Source organism: Megascapheus bottae, chromosome 1 (assembly GCF_031878675.1).
Source record: "Megascapheus bottae isolate mThoBot1 chromosome 1, mThoBot2.hap1, whole genome shotgun sequence".
NCBI classification, from domain to species: domain Eukaryota; kingdom Metazoa; phylum Chordata; class Mammalia; order Rodentia; family Geomyidae; genus Megascapheus; species Megascapheus bottae.
The window spans coordinates 49,025,482-49,045,581 of record NC_143509.1 but is presented as its reverse complement, the minus strand read 5'-3'; the positions used below and the strand labels follow the sequence as shown (position 1 = coordinate 49,045,581).

The 20,100-nt window shown below is 37.9% G+C and overlaps 1 protein-coding gene and 1 long non-coding RNA gene across 5 annotated transcripts in view; one reads left to right on the top strand and one right to left on the bottom strand.

Moving 5' to 3' along the window:
- Il1rap (interleukin 1 receptor accessory protein) overlaps nt 1–20,100 on the bottom strand; it is a 135,129-nt gene that overhangs the window by 51,632 nt on the left and 63,397 nt on the right. For all 4 annotated transcript variants that reach the window (XR_016537421.1, XM_090343876.1, XM_090343889.1 and 1 more), the window contains exons 3-4: nt 4,085–4,370; nt 536–722 (exon numbers count right to left, since the gene is read on the bottom strand). Coding sequence is in view for 3 of the 4 variants with exons in the window: in XM_090343876.1 (XP_090200002.1) it covers nt 536–722; nt 4,085–4,370 (473 nt within the window). In the remaining variant the exon portion in view is untranslated. The remainder of the gene's footprint in view (nt 1–535; nt 723–4,084; nt 4,371–20,100) is intronic.
- The window catches only part of LOC150069107 (uncharacterized), a 75,158-nt gene that overhangs the window by 33,379 nt on the left and 21,679 nt on the right, over nt 1–20,100 (top strand). The window lies entirely within an intron of this gene.

The following is a 20,100-nucleotide window of genomic DNA, read 5'->3' as shown; positions in this document are numbered from 1 at the left end:
TTAAAGGCTTTCGGAAGCTGGGCTCCTGTCACAAATGTCACCATCTTACATTCTCTCTCTCTTTCTCCTCCCTCACTTTGGTTAAACACTTTCCAAATCTCTCAGATGTGGAAGAGGCCAAAGATGGAAGTTGCCCACAAATGAGAGCAAACTAGGAAACACACATAAATAATAAATTACAGTACTGACTAATGAAGGAGTTGAGATTCACTAGATGAATCAGCAGCGTCTGCTTCACTAAGCAGTGCAGACTGGAAAGTGGAAAACATTTCTCGAAACATAGTCCAGAGGAAGTTGACAGAAATAAGTCTGTTCTGGCAGTCCAGGGGATGTAGCTTAAGAAATGGTGAGGCAAAGCAACCCATATACCTCTTTCTTTTAAAACACTACAAAAATCAGGAAGTGATGAAAGATTGGTATGAAGTTACTAAAGAGGAAAACAGAAAATCTGAGGAGAAAAAAAATCTCAGTTTAACATTTGACTCAGCAAATAATTAATAGTTAGAAAGAATGAAATATGTTCTCATTTTCTTACCTTATACCAAGTGAAGGTTGGCTTGACACTGGGAGGAAAATATCCATCAATATCTGGACAAGAGATCTTCTGAATACCATCTTCTAGATACAGCCGTTGCACTGGAAGTTTCATCGGGGATTTGTAACAACTGTCCTTCTGAACAACTTCTAGGGGAAATGCAACTTTGCTGCAATATGTGGTATTCCTGAACAGAGAAATATACGATGATCAGGTAGTATCCTCGGCATTCTAGTTTACCAAGGCAATTGCTTTAAATTGAACTCAAATAGTTACTTCATTTTTTTTAAACTTTACTACTTTATTATTATCTTTAAGTCATTGTAGAAAGGGGATACCACTTAACAAGTTATGTATAGAATGTATGTCGATCAGTATCACCCTTTCAAGAATCTTGCCCATTCCTCCCCTATCTTCTCCTTCCCTCCCTCATCTTAATTTTGTTGAATATACATTGGCTTCTTACCTGCATTTCCCCTGTAAAATCTAAATGACTTATTGAGGCATTCCCTATACCAACTTATAACAAAGAATAAAGAAGAAACACAGGGGCAGGGATGTGGCCTAGTGGTACAGTGCTTGCCTAGCTGCACAAAGCCCTGGGTTAGAGTCCCTGGTTCCACATACATAGAACAAGCCAAAAGTTGTGTTGTAGCTCAAGTGGCAGAGCACTAGCCTTGAAAGAGCTCAAGAATAGTGCCCATACCCAGAGATCAAGCCCTAGGACTGGAAAGGGAAGGAGGAGGAGAAGAAGGAGGAGGAGGAAAAGATGGCCACCACACAAAAATCTACTATTATTGTACTAAATATTTATATTTATATATGGAATTAAATGTGTGTGTATTTTAAGTTTTTACTTAACACAGTATAGTGCTGGTAAGGCCAAGGAAAGGGTGATATATTTAAGCACAGCTGATCATGCTAAACACATCTTTGAAAAAAGAAGTGTTTCCACAATTCGGCAGTGGTAGCTGGCACGTATAACCCTTGCTACTTGAGGCTGAGAGCTGAGGACTGAAATTCAAAGGCAGCTATGGAAGCCAAATTAAAAAAACTCTTATCACCAGCAAGAAGCTAAAAATGGAGGTATGATTCAGGTGATCGAGTATCAGTCTTGAGAGAAATAGTCAAGAGAGAGTGTGAGGCTATAAGTCCTCCCAGTACTGGCAAGAAAAATAAAAAAGTTTCCAGGATAATTTTTAAAGCCTTAGCCTAGAAATATTTTGCTTGAAAACATTTCTCCACAAGATCAAAACATAGAAAAAAGGAAATAAGTACAGCGTGTCATTAAAAATGTCCTTCCAGTATCCTTTCATTTATAAAATATTGGAATCAGAAAAATCTGAGAAGATTAAAAAGAAAACAGGGGTATGTTATTCAAATCAAAGAGAAACACCTACTGAGTGCTTATTCCAGTGTAAACAGATTTAATTTGTACTAAGTTCTATTAGGGCCTAAGAATGGGAACATGAATATTCCTGGTTCTCTGGAGTCCACCGATTAGTCTAGATTCTACTCCCCAAAAAACAAAAAACAAAAAACAAAACACAAAAAAACTGGGTGTATGATGAAGGATCAGAAGGGGCTTTTAAGGACATAGCAACCACTTTTCTCTGTGTTAATGGAGAAACACATTTATGTTGGCATTCATGCAAACTACAACTACATATAACAAATTATAACAAACATAAACATTTATCAAAATAAACTTGACTCTGGTATCTGTCTCATGCTTGTAATCCTAGTTATTCAAGAAACAAAGATCTCAGGAGCACAGTTCTAATTCAGCTTGGACAGGAAAGTCTGAGTCTTTTCAAGATGTAATGAAGGTATGAGGAGTTATACAACTTCTCCATGGAGAAAGAAATTGGAACACAGACACACAGACCTGGAAAACCTTGCAGAAGTGACAAGAAAATGACCAGATAGAAGCCAAGGAAACAGCAGCTGGGAAGCCTATTCTTCAGACTCTGATCTTACTTCTGGAGGCCAAAAATCTAGAAAATTGTATTTCTTTTGTTTAAGTCTTTTAGATGAGATTTGCCCAGCTCTTGGAAATCAATATACTTATTAAATAGTAGGGAATTATGTTAAAGAGAAAAAATCAGATAGAAATTTAGAAGGCAAAATAAGACTGATAGCTAATGATCAATCATGAGTAAAACATAAGAAAAAAAAAAACCCTCCAGTTTTTATCCCAGTGCTGGTGGCTCAATGTTTGAAATCTTAGCTATTAGAAGGATGATATTTGAAGATGGCAGTTTGAAACAAGCTTGGAAGGAAAGTATATGAGACACTTAGATCTAAATTAACCACATACCCATACACATATTCTGTCTCTCTCTGTCTCTCTTTCATACAGACACACACACACACATACACACACACACACACACACACACACACACACACACACACACACACACACACACACACACAAAACTGGAAACAATCTAAGTGGTGGAGCTAGCTAGCCTTAAGCAAAAAAGTTCCCTAAGTCCAAGCCCCAAGAACAGAAGAAAGAAATAAAACACCTAAAATTTTTAAACAATATGAAAACTTTATGTTATAATCATGTTAGGCTGCCTTAGAATATATTCTTAGATTCCTAAGGTTTTGGTGTCACTTGTTTTTTTTTTTTTTTGTAGGAACAAGAAAAAGGAAATACTTTATTGTCACTTTTGGGAGCACTGGGCCCTGCATCTGCTCTAATCAGAACACATAATTTATAGTCAAATATAAAGTTGTCTATGGTCCTCGCCCTGGTTCACACTCTATGTCAGGGCCCAGTCAGGAATTTGAATGTTGAGTTATGGATATCTGCATAAAAGCTTCTGTGTCCCACCTTAGGAGCCTGTGAAGATGAAATGGAAAGAGAGTGGTAAGTTGATGAAAGCCACAGGTAAAATCTAATCATCATTAGAAGGCCAAAAAGGTTCAAGATGTCAACGCTGAAGGCAATATCTCAAAGAGAACGAAGAATGGGGAAGGGCTGGTCCAGGAGTCATTAGTCTTGAACCAGACAGAGGTTGGCCCCCTGGAGACTTGTGAGGTACAGGGGAACTTAGACATCATAGAAGGATAATTTTTTAAGGATAATTTTGGTAGAGAGATTTTGAAGCAAACTCCTAAAAATATTGATGCCTCCCAAACAGTTAATCTGAGGCCAGCCACTTCAAGAGATGCCAAGAATAACAAAGATGTAGAGACTCTACTCTCTTCCCTGTTTATTTATTGGACAAATGGATGCCTTGGGTTAAGACACATAGGTAAGCTTATCCCAATATTGTCGGAACAGGAAAAATGAACTCAGCTCCAACTTGAGAAAAACCTATCTGTGTCAGGATCTGAAAAGAAACCACCCATGTTCAATTCTCGCAAGGGCATATTCTCCTCCTTCCCCCGACTCATCTCAACTAAACCAGGAAGGAGAGATATAATTTTAGCTACATGATTCCTTTCCTTGCTCAGCTTCACGGCATATTCATTACCTGCATAAAAGTCTATGAACCAAAGTGGAAAACCAGTCCTCATGGAGAGACAAGCTACCTTAGCATACAGGTATAGTTGCCGGTGTCATTGAGAAGTGTGGGCCGGAACCAGAGCACATCTTTCTCCTTACTGATGCGGTTCTCAGGGAGGCGGAAGTTAATAGGTTCCTCCAAATCTCGATCTTGCCTAGTCCAGTACCAGATCAAAGTAAGGCCAGCAGAGTGTGCAGTGCTGTAGTTAAATTTCAAGAAGTGTTCAAAGAGGGGGCACTTAATGCGGGCGGGCTCATCGTCAAATACTTGGATTTGCCTCATGGTGTCTAGTCCCCAGTCATCACAGCGTTCTGGAGTAAACGAACAGAGAAAAGCAAAAGGAACATAAAATTATGTTAGTATTATATTGTGTTAAAATATCCCCACCCCAAGATCAATGTTTTTTTTTGTATTCTCTTTTGTAAAAAATCTTTAAAATTCAATGTATTTATCTTTACTGTCTCAATGGCAGTTAGCCATATGTATGTATGTGATAATACATATAATACATAAATAAAAGATATATTATATACCATTATATATATACATATTAAGCAGAGAGAGAGAGAGAGAGAGAGAGAGAGAGAGAGAGAGAGAGAGAGAGAGAGAGAGAGAGAGAGGAGAGAGAGAGAGAGAGAGAGAGAGAGAGAGGATCGCAAGACATATATCTGAACTCAGGAAAACTAGCCTACTGTAGGGGTACCTTCTTGTAATTCCAGCCACTGCAGAAGGAGAGATTGGGAGGCCAGTGGTTTTATATCTCCTGGGCAAAATAGTATCAGCGATGCCCCATGTCAACAAACAAGCCACATGGATGAGTCTTATTAGGACCACATAATAAATGTTTTCACTTTTATTTTATTTTATTTTATTTTGCCAGTCCTGGGCTTGAGCTCAGGGCCTGAGCACTGTCCTTGGACTTTCTCAAGGCTAGAGCTCTACCACTTGAGCCTCAGCACCACTTCCGGCTTTTTTCTATGTATGTGGTACCGAGGAATCGAACCCAGGTCTTCATGCATGCTAGGCAAGCACTTTAACCACTAGGCCAAACTCCCGGCCCCATGTTTTCACTTTTATAAGTAGTTTATATATATATATATATATATATATATATATAAATTTTAATTTGTTATTTTGGGAATCTGGATGAACTAGCTAGTTCATGAATGAGAGATGTTCGATATTGGTGGAAAATTGATCATTTTATGTATATATTTGGGAAATTTATTATATCCAGGAATAAAATGCGATTCACTTCATTAACTTTTTACAGTAATATTCCAAGTTGATACGTTTTAGTATTAGAAATACTTCATTAATCATTTGATAATTCTAGAAATCATGTAAACACATAGACACACACATAAACACACACAGACACACACAGACACACAGACACACACACACACACACAAACTCCATTATTATTATTCCCTGTATCTTGACCACTCTGTAGCTGAAACCACAGGGAGTCTTCTATTTCAGCAGAATGTCTTTCCTTTCCTTCATCTAGGTTGCCTTTGTGATGTGACTTATATTGGCCCCAATAAGGCAATGAAAGTACTGTGCGGCAATAACTAGGACTTGAAAGGTTTTGCTTTCTCTTGGAACCCTGGTAAGGTAGGTGAAAACAAGCCCAGGAAAGCCAACCAATAAGAATGAGAACACAGAAAGTAGACCTGAGGACTGCTGCAGCTTGACCTCCAGGTCTCTACAATTGGCCACAGATACAAGAACAAGCCCAGCCTACAGCAACCATACCAAGCAACCTAGAGATGAATGAGTAAGAAAAAAACATGCACAACAAATAAAATTAATTCCCTCTGTGAAGTTTGTGATGGATAAGCAAGAGTTTGTAGCACTCAGTTATGTATAAAACAAACAAGTAAACTGTTAGATCACTTTTGATAAAAGGCAATGAATTTGAATCTTTCTGAGTTGAAAAAAAGATTTGACATCTAAGTAGTAAATCTCTGGAAAATTAAACAGTGTTTTTTTGAAGACTCAACAAATGCCTGATCCTTGCTCTCCTCACATGTGAATTCAAATCAAAAATACAGATAGAATTAGATAGAGCAAAAGGCTGTTTACATCAAAGCATATTTGTACAAATGTTCAAATAAAATATGTATCTAATCACATGTATTAACTCTATTTTCATTAATACCACAGACTTATTTCACCCAGTTTAGAGATTATAAGCATAGTTGTATCGATAAACATGTCGGACTTAATATATGCAAATGATCCCATTCCTTTTTAATGCTCCACTAAAAACAAAACAGAAATAAGTTTTTTAAGACATAACCACACGTAATAGAACACGAAAGATAGTACTGGTGCCATCCTTACGGACATGTGGTAGCTAGTTTATCAGACTTAGAAAACAACAATACTGAACTAAAAAGGGAAAATCTGTGGCAGGGTAGGAGGGCAATTCAGAATGCAGAAAATACCCAGAGCTATTAGCATCAAAGCAAGGACTTTTTGCTGCTGTTCACATTATATTTCTTGCCTTTACCTAAGTATAAGACTATACTTTTCTGTACCTCTGAAGTAAGGAGGGATCATGTGACATTCCTTAGCTATTAGGCTATAAATGTCACCTTTGCTGGGTATTTTATCATCTAGACTGTATTTTCCTAAGTTGCTTTTTTTCCCTCTACCTTAGCTAATTTAAAAGGACAGACATTGAGAAACTCTTAGCTCTACTCCCCTAAAATACCAAAGTAGAGCTCTGTGCTTAAGTGATAAATGGGAATTGCTTGTTACCAATAGTAATAGCAGATTCTAAGTAGGAAAATGCAGTCATGTAGCTAAAAACTGAATATGGAGGCCAGATCTTTTCCCTCTATGCATGAAAATGAAAGGATCCTCTGTGGGGAATCTGACCAGCTTAAGCAGAAAGAAGCTCTTTAAATACTTCATTCAGTGACATCATCCAAAAGAAAAGAACAACAGGCTCCATAATCATATTTAGAATTTTCAACCAGCTTCTCAATTGCTTCTTGAATATAAACATATAACACTAAAAGAAGACACATGAAAAAATTGCCTACCAGAAAATGTAGTGTCCAGTGAAGTAAAATTTTTTTAAAAATTGAGATTTTTTTTTAAGGGAAAGAACATATTTTGAAAATTTCACTATTAGCTTTTAGTTCTGGTGGCTCATGCCTGTACTCCTAGTTCCTGAGGACGCTGAGATCTGAGGATCTTGGTTTCATGCAAATCCAAGCAGGAAAGTTTGGGAGACTCTTATTTCCAATTACTCCTGGAAAATGGGGAGTGGCACTTATGGATCAAAGTGGAAGAGTGCTATCCTTGAGCAGAAGAGTTCAAGGACAGTGCCCAGAATCTGATTTCAAACTCCATGACCGACAAACAAACAAACAAATAAATAAAATTCACTATAATTACCATCTTCAGAGTTAAAAAAAACTCACAATTCATTATGTTCATGAAGCAGGAACAGGTTGCAATAATGAAGGAATATTCAAAAGCAAAGAGCTAATTAAAATTAAAAACCTAATTTAAAGGGTAACATCTTACTAGACAATTTGGAAGTTAAAATTGAGAATTTCTTAAAGAGAAGAGCACATAAAAAAGGAAATAGAAATAAAAACAACTCTCAGATTCCACCTCACTCCAGTTAGAATGGCCATGATCAAGAAATCTAATAACCACACATGCTGGTGGGGATGTGGCCAGGAGGGATCACTACTACACTGTTGGTGGGAGTGCAAACTCATTCATCCACTATGGAAAGCAGTATGGCAGTTTCTCAAAAGACTAAACATAGAGCTCCCCTATGACCCAGCATTACTTGGCATTTACCCAACCATCCAGAAACAGGGACAAACTAAATCCACTAGCACAAGGATGTTCATTGCAGCACTATTTACCATAACAAAGATATGGAACCAACCCAGATGCCCCTCAGTTGATGAGTGGATCAACAAGATGTGGTATTTATACACAATGGAATTCTATGCTGCTGTCAGAAAGAACAACATTGCCCATGTGTAAGGAAATGGAAAGACTTGGAAAAAATCATATTAAGTGAAGTAAGCCAGACTCAAAGGAACATAGGCTCAATGGTTTCCCTCATTTGTCATAATCAGTAGAAACCTTGGTCTCTCCTAGCACAGATTTACAATAGAGCAAAACCTAGATACATAAGGCCATATAGTATGACACTAAATGAAAGGACCTCCAGGATACGGAAACAAAAACCATATAATTAATGATTGTTGTCCTTAATTTACTATGTTGTCTCTCATCTCTTTCGCTGTCCCTTGGTTATCTCATATTGTTATAGTATTTTACCTGTTATCTGATATACTGTATATATGCTTATTTGGTTATTTGAAATTAGATAGGGAAGTGGGGAAAACAAGATAAGGGGTGGGGGTTGGGGGAGGGAAATGGGCATCAAGACATGAGAAAGGGTATCAATGTTTGTGAAGTAATGCACCTTCTATCTGGTGAATATAATGTAACCCTTATATTAATTACAATAAAAATATTTGGAAAAAAGGAAATCAAAGACAGACTAGTCCAGGAAGGAAGAAAGGAAGGAAGGAAGGAAGAAGGAAAGGAGGGAGGAGGGAGGGGGGAGGGAATGTAATAAAATTAGCACTGCCAGCCTTTCTGTGTTAAGCCATTCCAGTCAGACATCCTTTCTTTCAGGAAGAATATTTTATCTTATTTAGCAATTCTGATGATTTTGCTGATAAGTATTGGTATGATGTTCCCTTTATACCAATGAATTGGTGTGATGCTCACTTCAGGTTTTTTGACTTGGAAAGCACATAGTTTTTTTTTTTTTTTTCTTTTTAGAAAGAGACAGACAGGCAGGTGGACAGCAGATGGAAGCTGAACTTCACCATATTATGTTTGTTGATTGGATGAAACTAGATGTCATAGACATCTCTGCCTTCTGTGTTTTAGAAAGATATTCTCAATGCTGTTCTCAGAAGCATCTTCCTCAAAAGTCTGTCCTATCTTTGCAAAATTGGATGATTATAGAGGAAAACTCTTAAATTAAAATTGCCATTCTTCACCATCCCCACTAGTAATATATCTAAGTTCATATCCACACAACTTGGGCCACAGATCATGGTGGTAAGGTCATGATTCATTCTCACAGGAACACTGGTAAACTGGAAAGGCAAGGAGAGTTCTGTCAGGGGTTGACGTTGCCATTATTAATGGAGGACTTCTGACATCAGTATACTACAGGGTGCTGTGATTTGACCTCTTAAATTTCCATGGTTCATAGCAATGATTAATAATAGTAACACAGGTGAAGACAGAAACTTGTCTTTTTCCAGCATAATAATCAGACAGTGGAATGGATAAAAAGAAAGAGGTAGCATAACATTTCCACCAGGAAGAGGTAAGTCAGTCAAGCAACTTCAGAAGAACAAGAAAATGTTTTTTTGTTGGTCACAAGGAGACAGTGTTAGAAACTTGTTATTGGTTCATCTATCCTATTTTCTCTTCCTCAGCGTATGTGAAAGCTATATAGCTCTAGTAATTGATATTGGACACATGCAGTTTTCATTGTGTCTAATGACTATGGCTTAGAAAGGCCGTACAACAGGAATACCTGGAATGTTCCCTCTTCCCCTTACATGGAGATCTTGAAGACGTAAATACTTTTTAACAGTATCCAGGATAATAGAATGCTTGGAGCACAGCTGCTCAGGGGCTTGCAAGCGATGGTGACATGAAGGAAAAACAACGCCAGTCACCAACTGCAGAAAATAACCAAGACTTTGAGTTTAGCAACTAATACTTCGGTGACTGGTAACGGTATTATATTCCTTTATAGAATAAATAAGTAAATCACAAGTGGAGACTTCAAAATAGGTTAAACTTCTTAAATTACATACTGAAATTTAAGTGCACACTGATCACCAAGATTTGGGGACTGATTCCATTGTCCTAATTATCTTTGTTTCCTTTGTTTCTGTTCATTTGATTTGGCTTTCCTTTGTTTTAAAGATACAGTCTTACACATGGAGAATTATCAGTATGGTGGAAATATGTATCTGAGGAACAATGTCTAATAATGCCTTGTTTAAGACTTGTATAACCAAGAAACAAGAGTTCAATTTTCCCAAACTAATAGATTTTAGGAAGTACCAACTTATTAAAAATAAGTTGTGTAATGCAAAATGTGGCTCACCCTTTAGTGACCTCAAAATAACTTTATTGTTAATAATTTAGAGCAACTTAAAATACTGAGAGTAAAGGCAAATTCAGAAATTGTAGCACTCCCATTTTCTTGAAAGAATTTTTTGTTTTGTTGTAAATTGAAAATGATTATCTTTGTATCCCAAGTTAGATCCATGAGAAATGGAATTGGATGTCTCTATGTACAGTATAAGCCATTCCTTCAAAATAACCACTTTTTTCTTTGGTCTCTTCTTGAATTTGTATACTCAGAAGTTACTTTTCCAACCTTACAATAAAGATAGCAGCAGTAAAAACTTACTTCATGGGAAGATGAAGACCATCATGCTTCAGGATATATATATATATATATGTATATATAGATATGTATTTAGTTACCTTTTATATTTATATGATATAGGAAAAAAATTCCTCTAGTTTATAAAGGATCCAATTTGAACATGAGGAGCTTCTAAGGAAAACTCTCCTTGAGGTTGTATCTCTTTGTACATGCCAGTCCCATAACAAACTGCCTAGGTCCAAGAAATATTGACTTGTACACGTCTAGAGGCTGAATTATAATTTTAATCATATAGATACTTGGATAAGTACATTAAGTAAGTTCATGAGGCCCACTCCAAATCAGTCCTCTCCAAATCAGTCTTTTAAGAATAGAGCGAGGACTGTGTTCAAGAGAAGTTACCTATTTTTGGATAGCCTTTTCTGTCAATGTTTTGATGCATTTATCTTCTTGAACACTTATTGACCAACAAAAATGAATAAAAATGTTTTAATCTCAAAAAAAAAAGATACAGTCTTACTTTGTAGCCCATCTATAGCCCTGGAACTTGCTATTTATTCCAGGTTGGTCTCAAATTCTTGATCTTCCTGTCTTAAATTCCTGAGTAATAGGATTACAGGTTGAGTGCTGCCATGCTTTATCCTTCAATATGTTTCTAATTAAGTTAAATACAATAGGTTTCTAAAGAAAAGTGAATGTTTATTCTTGCTACATATCTCTTTTACATTAAGTATCAGAAGTCAAATGAGTGTGTTTATAGCTTGACTACGATTCTAGTACAGCAGGGACTAAAAACATATGAATTTGTAATCAGAAACAGCACCAACAGCACTATTGTTACTGAGCATTTTAGGATATTTGTCCACTTGAAATTAAAGTTTCTTAACTAGCTACCTAAGGGTATTTTGTGAGAGCTTTTTAAATTATTCAATGAACAAATAAAAGTAAAATCTATGGCAACGGGCTGAATGTCATGTAATACCAAATTAATTATATGATTCACTGCAGGCGCTGGCCTCAGAAAAGACAGCAAAAAGCTGTTATGCAAATAGATTTGTCTCTAACAGCAGCAAAAGAAATATAGCAAATTACTGGCACAGTGAATTACTTTTTGATTTTAAAATGCCCATTCATATCCAGTTGACTCTTTGGTAGAAGTCCTTTCTAAATTGGTCCCTAACATCAAGGAAGCACAGAGTCATCATTTCTCTCAGCCAAAGGGTTTCTTAAGGCTGAACCTTGAAGGCACAGAGGACACATGGAATTGTGCTCAGCCTTGCAAAGCCAAGTCACTGGAAAATCCAGCCCACGCTCCTGACAGCAATTAGCATTTATATAGCAGGGTATACATTTTAACTAATTAATCTCACAACACCCTCCCCGACTTTCGTGCCCATTCCCACATTACATGCCAGGAAATGGAGACAGAGAGATTAATTGACTTACTTTTGCCTGAGTGGTAGCACAAATAAAAGCTGTCTCAACATAGATCTAGGACACTTGTCCCCATTTCTATGCTCACACATACGAAGCAGGACATTTCCCACAGGAAAGCTGTTCATATATTTGTATTTATTAAATGTTTATTGAGTATCTGCTATGAAGCATAGAGTTGTGCAGAGAGCTGGTACAGAGAGATATAGGAGTAGCAAAACTCAAAAGCATTAGAATAGAAAAGTAAGAGCAAGCATTGCCATTGTGAAAGACCAAAGGTTGAATTAATTCCCACATGCAATTATTTTCCAGATGCAAATTTCTTGTAATGTGGCCAAGGAATAAAAGGTTGTCCTCCTAAGCTTAGTATATGCAGATGTAATTTATCCATAATAATAATAATGAGTAAATAAGACATTTGATGGTCTCAAGCCTATGGTACTGGCTATCTGGGAGGCTGAAATTTGGAGGATCACAGTTTGAGGTCGGCTTAGGCATACACGTAAGACTCCTTCGTAAACAAGCTTGAGAATGCAAGCACCTGTTGGATATCTTACACCTCAGATGTGTCCAGTGCAGAAATCAGGAAAATCATGGTTCTAAACCAGGCTAGAAAGAGAAATTTATGAGACACTATCTCAATGGAAAAAGCTTTGCCCAGTGGCACATGCCCCTCATCTCAGTTACAATGAGAGGCCTAACATATTTAGATTGCAGTTCAAGAGCATAACTAGGAGGGAAAGGAGACCCTATCTCAAAATGGCCAGTACAACAAAAAGAGCTTAAGATGTGGCTCAGGAGTAGAATGCCTGCCTATTAAGCAAGAAGCCCTGAATGCAAAACCCAGTACACTTCTTCCTCTCCCCCCACACAAAATAGGAGGAACTAAGATATTTTAAAGAGTCCATTTTCAACTCACTACAAGGCCTTAAAATCATGCCTAATATCATGTGTCTACTCTTACATCAGCTACATACGATGCAGAGGTGAGTAAAGCAAAGGTCTCAAAGAACTCACCCTTATAATAACAGAATACTGTTGATAAAGAACATGCTAAGGGCTGGGAGTGTATCCTAGTGGTAAAGTACTTACCTAGCATTCATGAAGTCCTGGGTTCAATTCCTGAGTACCATATGCACAGAAAAATCTGGGCATGATGCTGTGTCATACATGGTAGAGCACTAGCCCTGAAAAAGCCCAAGGACAGTGCCCAGGGTTGGAGTTCAAGCCCCAGGACAGAATGAATGAATGAATGAATGAATAAATGAATGAATGAATGAATAAATAAATAAATAAATAAATGGAAGAAGAATGAAAGAAGATGCTAAACAAGGGAGGTATATGTAGTAACGAGTTGAAAATGACAAATAAAGGGGACAAAGGAAAACACAGAACCTGACAGGAGAGATCATGAATGGAATACAGAGAGGAGAAAGGCAGGCAGAAACAATGTTAAAGCAGATAGTAGTAGGAGACATCGTGACAAATAGAGTTCCTCAATCATTTTGAACCTCTATTTTCACACCCCCCAAAATAGAACTTCCCAATCACACAGAATGATTATGAAAAAAGGAATGACACTGCAAGGCTAAATTCTGCATAACCTGGGAAGTTTTATATATGTAGCAGTTATAATTTGAGGACTGTAATTTTCTGTGTCATCATTGGAAAAACATTTCCTGTAGTAGACCTCTGGGTATATAGGAGAATCTGATGTGTACCCCAACCATGCCTTCACAGAATTCTATAATATGGGATTTTTCATTTGCCCTCTTGGCCATTGAGTACAATGGCAACACTTCTCAGCTTGTCTTTCACCTGGATGTGACTAAGTTCTGATTAATGAAATGTAACTTAAAATTGTCTTGGAGTAATTCCAACAATCTTCTTTGAGAGATACTGACTTGTGGCTCTGATTCTTGGGTTCCTTAGATATCACTGCTGGGAACATAGATGCAATGGCTGGAGTTATGTCATTGAGTTATAAGTAAGAAAATCAGACCCCCATGATAGTGAAATCTGAAAGTGTAAGGAGGTGGGACTGTGAACAACTTTTGAACCTACCTCATCAACTCCTGAGTTTTTACCACCAGATTTTACATGAACAATAAAAAAATTGTATGGCTATGTTACTGAAAACTGTGGTCTGTGACCTATCAACATCATTATAACAGTACATTTTCAGACTACCTTCTGATCTAGTGCACCAGAATCTTCATTTTAAAGTTCTAAAGTAGCCATTAGGTGATATTTATCCACATGAAACTTGGAAAAGCTTTTATTTACTTATTTAGAACATAACATATCATTACTCTCACTGAGATCAGTGTCCTATCTCATTGGCAAAAGTAGGTAGATAGTCAATTTCTTTTTTTTTTTTTTGAGGGGGGGGACGGCCATGGGGCTTTAACTGGGCCTGGACCCTGTCCTTGAGCTCTCCAGCTCAAGGCTACTGCCCTACCCCGGGGCCTGGTTATTGTCCCAGAGCTCTTCAGCTACTCTACCCTTGAGCCAAACCCCACTTCTCATTTTCTCAGGTTAATTGCAGGTAAGAGTCTCAGGTCCTTCTGTGCCTGGGCTGCCTTTGAACCTTGATCCTCAGATCTCAGCCTCCTGAGTAGCTAGATTACAGGCATAAGCCACCATGCCCAGCTAAGGTAGTTAATTTCTAAGGCTTGAACCATTCTATAATTCTGATCCTTTAATATCTAAAATTTAAAACATGCAATTGTATTCCAATGGCAAAATACATATAAACTATCTAGCTCTCTCCAGCAATGTTCTGTAATAAACCACCAGTATAAAAAATCTGCAAATACTATTCATAGAGTATGCTATTACAGTAGAAAAACATTATGAAAACTTACACCAAAACCAAGGCTTCACACAAAGGTGTAAAAAGTGTTTCTGAAATTTCTTATTCATCAACTAAGCTCTCCAAAGGAAAGAGACAGAAGTTAGGAGGGGGAAAACGCTGGAGGGGCTCTAAGCATCCATCACACATCTGCGTGCTGCCTGCACTGTTCAATAATACCAGACTAATAACTTGGCAGATGGCTTTCCTGGATCAGATAATTAGAAATACCTTACTCCCACCCCCAAAAAGGGAGTTTTCTTGATTGAGTAATTTGAAGAAAATAGGAAATAGCCCTGGGCAGATGAAAACAGATGATGAGATTTGCCAATTTCAGGTAAAGGCTACTAGAGCTAGGGAGGGAGATCCACAAGGCCTACCTTCAGATTTGCAGAGGTTCTTAGAGATTATTCTAGAACAAGTTTTTTCTTTGATAATGCAATATTACTCCTTGTGATATAGGATATTCATCTTTATTTTTTCCTAAGAAATTATTCTCTGTCAATTGAAAGTGGCAGGACTGGCTAGTTAAAAATATAAAAAGAAAATTAATGCTGCAAGATGGTATCTCACTCCTGTAATTATAGCTATTCAGGAAGGTAAGATTTGAGATTTGCAGCTTGAGGCCAGCTGGGCAGGAAAGTCATCTCCAATTAACCACAAAAAAACAGAAGTGAAGCTGTGACTCAAATGGTGGAGTAGAAGCCTTGATCACAAAAGCTCTGAAACAGTGCTCAGGCCTTGCATTCAAGCCCTAGGACTGGCACAACAAAAACTGAATAAGAAGGGGGAATGATGAAAAGAAAGAAAAGGAAGAAGAGAAGGTGGAGGAGGGAGGAGGAGGAAGAAGAAGAGGAAGAGGAAAAGGAAGGAAGGGAGGAAGGGAGGGAGGGAAGGAGGAGAGAAAAGAAAAGAAAAGTCATTACCATGACAACCTAAGAATAAAGAGAAATGTATGCCCAGCTATGTAAAGGCAGACATGGAAGGGTAGCAGTCAGAGACTGATTGGAGCAATAAAAACACAAGGTACTGAAAAATAAATGAAACAGAAAGGGCAAGCATGTGTCTTGAAGTCACAAGGCCCTGAGTTCAACTGCTATTACTGGCAACTTTAAAAAAAAAAAAACCACTGAAAGAAAAGAGATGTAGGGGCCAGGAGTTTGGCCTAGTGGTTAAAGTGCTTGCCTAGCATGCACAAAGACCTGGGTTCGATTCCCCGGTACCACATACATACAAAAAAAAAAAGCCAGAAGTGGTGCTGAGGCTCAAGTGGTAGAGCTCTAGCCTTGAGAAAGTCCAAGGACAGTGCTCAGGCTCTGAGCTCAAGCCCAGGACTGGCAAAAAAAAGAAAAAAAAGAAAAAAAAAGAAAAGAGATGTAAAAGATCCCTTACTTGAATTTCCTATGAAAACAACTAAGTTGATGAACTTTAAATTTAGAATTGCACTACCCAATGCTTAAAGTAATAAAATGAAATTATGTGTAAGTCAACTAAGCACTAAGGTCCTTTTAGAGTGTAAGTACATGGGAAGCAGTCTAGCATCTCAGGACATTTCACTTTTGTTCAGTACCTGACATGCTGAGATTTTCCATCTTCATTTAGTAATGAATGGATTACTTTGTAGAAAGTGTTCCTTGTGGCAAAGGTCTTAGGTAAGACACCCTGTTCCCCGTAGTTTTCTAGGGAATTGTAAAGCTTGCAGGTCTAGAGGGATTGATAAAAGTAGGTCTTCAGGTTGCTTCTTGGTTTCCGTAAAATAATATTACAACTGCCTTAAAAAAGCCCAGCAAAAAGACCCTAAATCATTCCACCCTAATGTCCAAGAAGAAATCAGCAGTCACACATCCTACTGTTGTGCATAATAAGGAGAACTATATGATAACATCATCTAATAGCCACCTAGAACAGGCCCTGTGTCTCTCATCAAAGTGGCAGCAGGGGTTAGTGGGGTAAAGAATGGATTGTGGGAGAGCTGTCTCTGTAACATGATTCCATTATTTCCTTTATTAAAAAATTACTGCAATGAGTACCCTCATGTGGCCAAAGGAATGGTTTTATTTGCACTACTGTTGTGACAATAAATTGGCTTATGTCAAGTGTGGCACAGTATACCAGGGGAACTCTATAAACAGTCATTAACTGGGTTTTGTAGGTCTTTCGATTTTTTCTTCACTGCACAATCTTTCTTTTCTAAACCATGATTAAGATGCAAAAATCCACTTTCAATTCTCATATAATAATCAGGCACTCTATTTTCATTATTATATGATACTTATGGAAGATTTTAGGAGTGATAAGAGAGATTTAAAAAGTCAACAGGAAGGGTAATTTCTGCCTCCAAATTTTCATTCAAAGAATATAGTCTTTGCACTGGAAGATATTTCATACATTACTGTAGATGCCCAGAATGTAAGACTCTCAGATCTAGTTCCAGACTCCAGTTCCAGTAAGATGGATGGCTATAGCATCCTTACCCTGGGTGACGGGAACATTGCTAAGGGCATGTCTGAGAGATAGGACACCATGTGCTATTGGTAGAGCAGAACCAGGCCAAACCTCCTACACTTCCAACCCAAATTCCCTGCGGAGTACACTGCAGCAAGTCTGGGACAATCCCATTTCTTTTTTACATTAATTTAAGGGAAGGCAGTAATGGGGTTCAATTCGGGGCCTCATTGTTGCATGGTACATGCTCTATCACTGGAGCCACTTTCTCAATCCTAGTACTTTTCCAATAGGGTCTTCTGATTTTGCATAGGAATAGCTGCAGATCAAGATCCACTTACCCATGTAGCTAAAATCACAGACAGATGCCACCACACCCTTGTGCTTGTTTGTTGAGATGAGCATCTTGCTCCCTTCTTTGGCTGAAAACTGTGATTCTCCATCTCCACACTTGAGTAACTGGGATTACACACTAAACCTAGCACCAAATATCCCATTTGTAATGCTGTACTGCTACTTCCTAACCATGTGACTACCTGCAAGTACATTAAATATCTTCATGGGTAAAATTAGCACGGTTTGAAGGTAAAAGAACACGTATGTAGGGCCGGGAGTTTGGCCTAGTGGTTAAAGTGCTTGCCTAGCATGCACGAAGGCCTGGGTTCGATTCCTTGGTACCACATACATAGAAAAAAGCCAGAAGTGGTGCTGAGGCTCAAGTGGTAGAGCTCTAACCTTGAGAAAGTCCAAGGACAGTGCTCAGGCCCTGAGCTCAAGCCCAGGACTGGCAAAAAAAAAAAAAAAAAAGAACACATATGTAAGGTGTTTAACAGAAGCATATTTCAAAGAGAATTATGCTCTGCAAATACTGTTGATGTTTAACTTATGGGCATGGATCTCCAGCAAGACATTTGATAGTAGTGGAATATGAAGGAGTTTTTCAAACAGTTATTTTAAAAAGTCCTCTTGTTTTACCAATGGGATTTGAATTGATAAATAACAGAGCACTCCACTGGTGGTAGGGTTGAAAACCTTTCTCTCCAATCCAAATGCTATGTTCTTTCTATGGCATCACTGGAGCAAAACACATATTTAAATATACAACTCCATAAATGCTGTCAGTGGATATTGGAAAGTATTAAAATAGTTCATTCCCTTTCAACACAATGGGTACAATAAACTCATAACCCATCCCAGAAAGACTGCATAGAAGATAACCTTGCACCTGTTCTGTTTGGTCATGCCACAAAATTACAATGACCATGTTCAATTCTCTCATTTTACAGACTGAAGAAAGTTTTATAGCAATTTTTACCAATGCTTCCCGTGGAAGTGGCTACTGTAAAGAAGCATCCTGTATCTGTTTCTTCATATGTAAGAGTATATAAAACTAATGATCAAGACACAAAATCACTTATTCTATAGAGTTGTTTTGTGAAGGGGTCAAAGAAAATAAACCATGCGTGAAAATGTCATAAGTCTTCTGAGCCAAACTACTCACTTAAGTTCTAGGAACAATTATTATGTTACTTTTAAGCTAATTTAAGATGAGTAGAGATATAGGAAGAGGGTCAAAAGGAAAAATGGATTGTTTGGAACTGTTTGTGAGGTTTCAGTGAGTCATAGTCACAAATAACAAAATTAAAATTTGAATTCTAAAATGTAGAAAGCAAGCTAAATATGGACTTGAGCTTTCTTTTTTTTTCTTTCATTCTCATTTTTTCCTCCTACCTCCCTTCACTTTTTTATCTGTCTAAGATTAGAACTTAGGGCTCTCCCTGTCTTTGCTAACCATGGCCACAGATGTTTTTTTTTTAACCACAGTTGCTTTTCAAATAGAGTTTCTTATGTATGACCAGGTATTCTGGACCATGATCCTTGTATTTATGCTACCTTCTAACTTAGATGCCAGGCACGAGGTACTGGCTATTGTTTGAGATGGGTCTTTTTCTGTCAGGTTGTCCTCATAGTTGGATCTGTCTGATCTCGGCTTCCTGAGTAGCTGAAATTATAGGCAAGAGCCCCTGTGTCTGGCCTGGCTTGGACTCCCTTCTTAAATACTTCACTGATCACTTTTGGTTCCAAAGGAAAAAAAAATTAAATCCTTCTGGTAATCCGTGGTCACTAGAAGCCTCTAATGTTAAGACATACTTTCCAGCTAGAGGGATGGGAAGTCCTTTAAGTAAAGGTTCTGTGAGTGAAGGGATCATTTCTAGCTTTGAATCAGCAGCTCTCTGATTCTCCTGCTTCAGAATTTGCGGCCATAGTCTATGCAGAAGCACAAAAAATCAAAGGAAAGTGCATCTTGTGAGCCCTGCCAGCATCTTCCCCAATGATTCGGGGAGAAATTGCCTGGAGTAAAAGGGAGCCGATAGGCTTCATCACCTGCCAGAGGGAGAGATACAGGCTACAAGCCTGCCACTGTGTTTAACAGAGGCATCACCTGTGAAATGCCAGAGCAGCCTCATTCAATTTTAATAATGTGTCAAGCATGTAGATTTTTCTTGAAGCCTGGTAGTGACAAGCAGAAAACAAAAGATTTCCTGAAAATCAAGGAACATGAGAAATGGGGCTTGGAGGAATGTCTGGCAGGTGTGTGATGACAGGGTTGCAGGAAGAATTCAAGAAGGTGTTTGTTTTTTCTTTCTTATTTGGTTTTTAGTTTAGTTTTTTTTTTTTCTCAGTGGCAGGGTTTTCTGTGCTAACTCACCTGGAGAGTGGTAACCGGGTTATTTCCCAAGGATAGGATCAGAGTTTGGGGAGAGGATCTACTAGAAGCAATGAGAAAGAATGGTGATAGAGGAGGCATTGATTAGGATTTATTGTA